Source organism: Humulus lupulus, chromosome 5 (genome assembly GCF_963169125.1).
Source record: "Humulus lupulus chromosome 5, drHumLupu1.1, whole genome shotgun sequence".
Lineage (NCBI taxonomy): Eukaryota > Viridiplantae > Streptophyta > Magnoliopsida > Rosales > Cannabaceae > Humulus > Humulus lupulus.
The window spans coordinates 107,123,701-107,126,073 of record NC_084797.1 but is presented as its reverse complement, the minus strand read 5'-3'; the positions used below and the strand labels follow the sequence as shown (position 1 = coordinate 107,126,073).

Here is a 2,373-nt window from a genome sequence, read left to right as displayed (position 1 = left end):
TGTAGTAGACAATAAATTAAATTTGGTATGCATATATTTTATGGACGATATTATTCTGTGATAATATTAAGTAAATACCAAAAAAATTCGTAAGTTCATTTATGTGATCTCAACCACGTATTGGTATGGGAGGATTGTGATTGAGATAAATGAACTTGAATAGTTCGCAGTAAAATAAAGTTATACGGTCCACTAGTATTATGAATACATGTGATCTAGATCTGGATTACTAGTGTAGTAAAACATTGTAGATGAGGTGCTTTATATATTAGAGAATATATAAAACTGGACCAGATATGTTTATTAATACTAAGTTGAATGTCATTTCGAAGTATTAATTAAATATATCAACTGATGATCATATACAAATAGATCTTAATCTTGAAGTTACTATGAACTCTTGTTTATGTTATATGAGTTCTTTGATTCACTTGTTAGGGTTTGTCAGAATGATCAGGCTAGAAACTTTTTTTTTATATATTGAAAACAAACAGAATGAGTACAAACCAAGCTCAACGAGCCAACCAAATACAATTACAACTGAACAACAGCCTCAAAAAACGCCAACTCACTAGGCTTAACTTTCAGTTTAGGAAACCTGGCTAATCTATTTCTCAAATTGAACTTGATCAACTGAGTAACATAACTGATAGACAACGATCTCAGCTCAAACACACAAAGACTTCTATTCCTCCAAATCATGTACACAGTAGCTACCAAGGCTGCAGCAAAGACCTGATGCTTCAGACCTTTCGGATTCCCACACATCCAGGTACACCAATGCTCATAAGAGCTCGGCCATAAATCCCTACCCAACTAGTCCACCATTTGGGCCCTGATCTGCTGAGAGAAAGGACAAACAAAAAATAAATGAGCATGAGATTCCTGCTCCAGTTCACAAACAGGACACAACAAAGAAGGCAGATCCAGATTACAGTAATGCAACTTGTCCCGAGTAAGGAGATGACCAAGAGTTGCTTGCCAAAGGATGAACCTATGCTTAGGTACAACCAAGGAGCACCAGACCACATTAGCAAAAGCAACTCTTTCCCTATTGAGTAACCTGTGATACAAAACTTTCAAGCAGAGTTTATCATTCTTGAGAGCCTCAGCTAAACTATTAGCAGAAAAAACAGTTCTCAACCTAACTAATCTCCTCCAATACCAACTAACATCCTGTGGAACAGAATAAGACCAGAAATCCTAACCCTTCAGATAAATTAAGTCCACCCATTTCACCCAAAGGATGTCTTGCTTACTAGAAACAGCCCAAACAAACTTAGCAAGGAGAACTGTATTCCAAGTGCAACATTCCTTAAAGCCAAGACCACCCATGCATTTCGGAAGACAAACTTGATTCCAGGCAGTGAAATGCAACTTACTACGATTAGAATTGCTGTCTTTAACTCCCCAAAGGAAGTTTCTACACAAGCGATCTATCTCCTTGGTGACACTCTTAGGGAGCATAAAAATGCTCATCCAAAAAGATCTAATACTCAACAACACAGAATTAACCAATTGAGCCCTCCCTGCAAACGAGAGATGACGGCTAGCCCAAGTATGAAGTTTCTGCTGAATCTTAGTGATGATGATAGCACAATCTCCAGCCTTCCACTTCGTTGTTCGAAGCGGAACACCTAAATACTTGAGAGGAAAGCACCCTTCAGTGAAGCGAAGCCTCTCTAGCAATTGATGAGTCTCTCTATCATCCAAACCCCCAAAGTAGACTTGAGATTTCTTCATGTTAGCAGACAAACCAGATGCCAAGCAAAATTCAGTAAAACCATCCCTCATTATCTGAACTGAACTTGAGACTCCCTTACAAAAAATAACCAAATCATCGGCAAAACAAAGATTGACACGCTTTAGAGGTTTGCACTTCGGATGGAATCTGAACCTCTTGTCCAAAGAGGCTTGACATAACATCCTAGTACAATACTCCATTGCGAGAACAAACAACAACGGAGAGATTGGGGCCCCATGTCTAAGGCCTTTTTTACCTCTAATCTCCCCTTGAATCCTACCATTCATAAGGATCAAATAAGAGGGGTCCTTCAAACACGCCATAATCCACTTGATAAACTTGTTAGGAAAACAAAACGCTGTTAGAATGGCCTCCATAAAATTCCAATCCAGCATGTCATAGCTTACAGATTGGTGATGCCTCCAGCTCTATCAGGGGTTCACAATGTGCTTCATATATCTATGCTCCGAAAGTATGTATCATATTCTACGCACATCCTAATTTATGAGAACTTGGAGCTGGATCAGGATTTATCGTATGAAGAGAAGCCAGTTCAGATTCTCGACTGAAAGGATAAAGTCTTGCGGAGCAAGACCATCGCCTTAGTGCAAGTGATGTGGAGGAATAGC

At 38.9% G+C, this 2,373-nt stretch overlaps 1 protein-coding gene across 1 annotated transcript; it reads right to left on the bottom strand.

The window, feature by feature from the left end:
* Positions 1–816: 816 nt before the first annotated feature.
* On the bottom strand, positions 817–2,067 carry LOC133779363 (uncharacterized). The gene is made up of 2 exons (XM_062219334.1): positions 1,240–2,067; positions 817–1,176 (listed from the first exon to the last, which is right to left on the bottom strand). Exons 1-2 carry the CDS (start codon positions 2,065–2,067, stop codon positions 817–819), a joined length of 1,188 nt encoding a protein of 395 aa, XP_062075318.1.
* Positions 2,068–2,373: the final 306 nt, after the last annotated feature.

Excerpts from the sequence above, each read along its gene's own strand:
- LOC133779363 (XM_062219334.1), bottom strand. The coding sequence starts at position 2,067 with ATGGCGTGTTTGAAGGACCCCTCTTATTTGATCCTTATGAATGGTAGG. Across the intron at positions 1,177-1,239 it reads GTAAGCAAGACATCCTTTGG|GATGTTAGTTGGTATTGGAG; the intron begins GTGAAATGGGTG and ends TCTGTTCCACAG.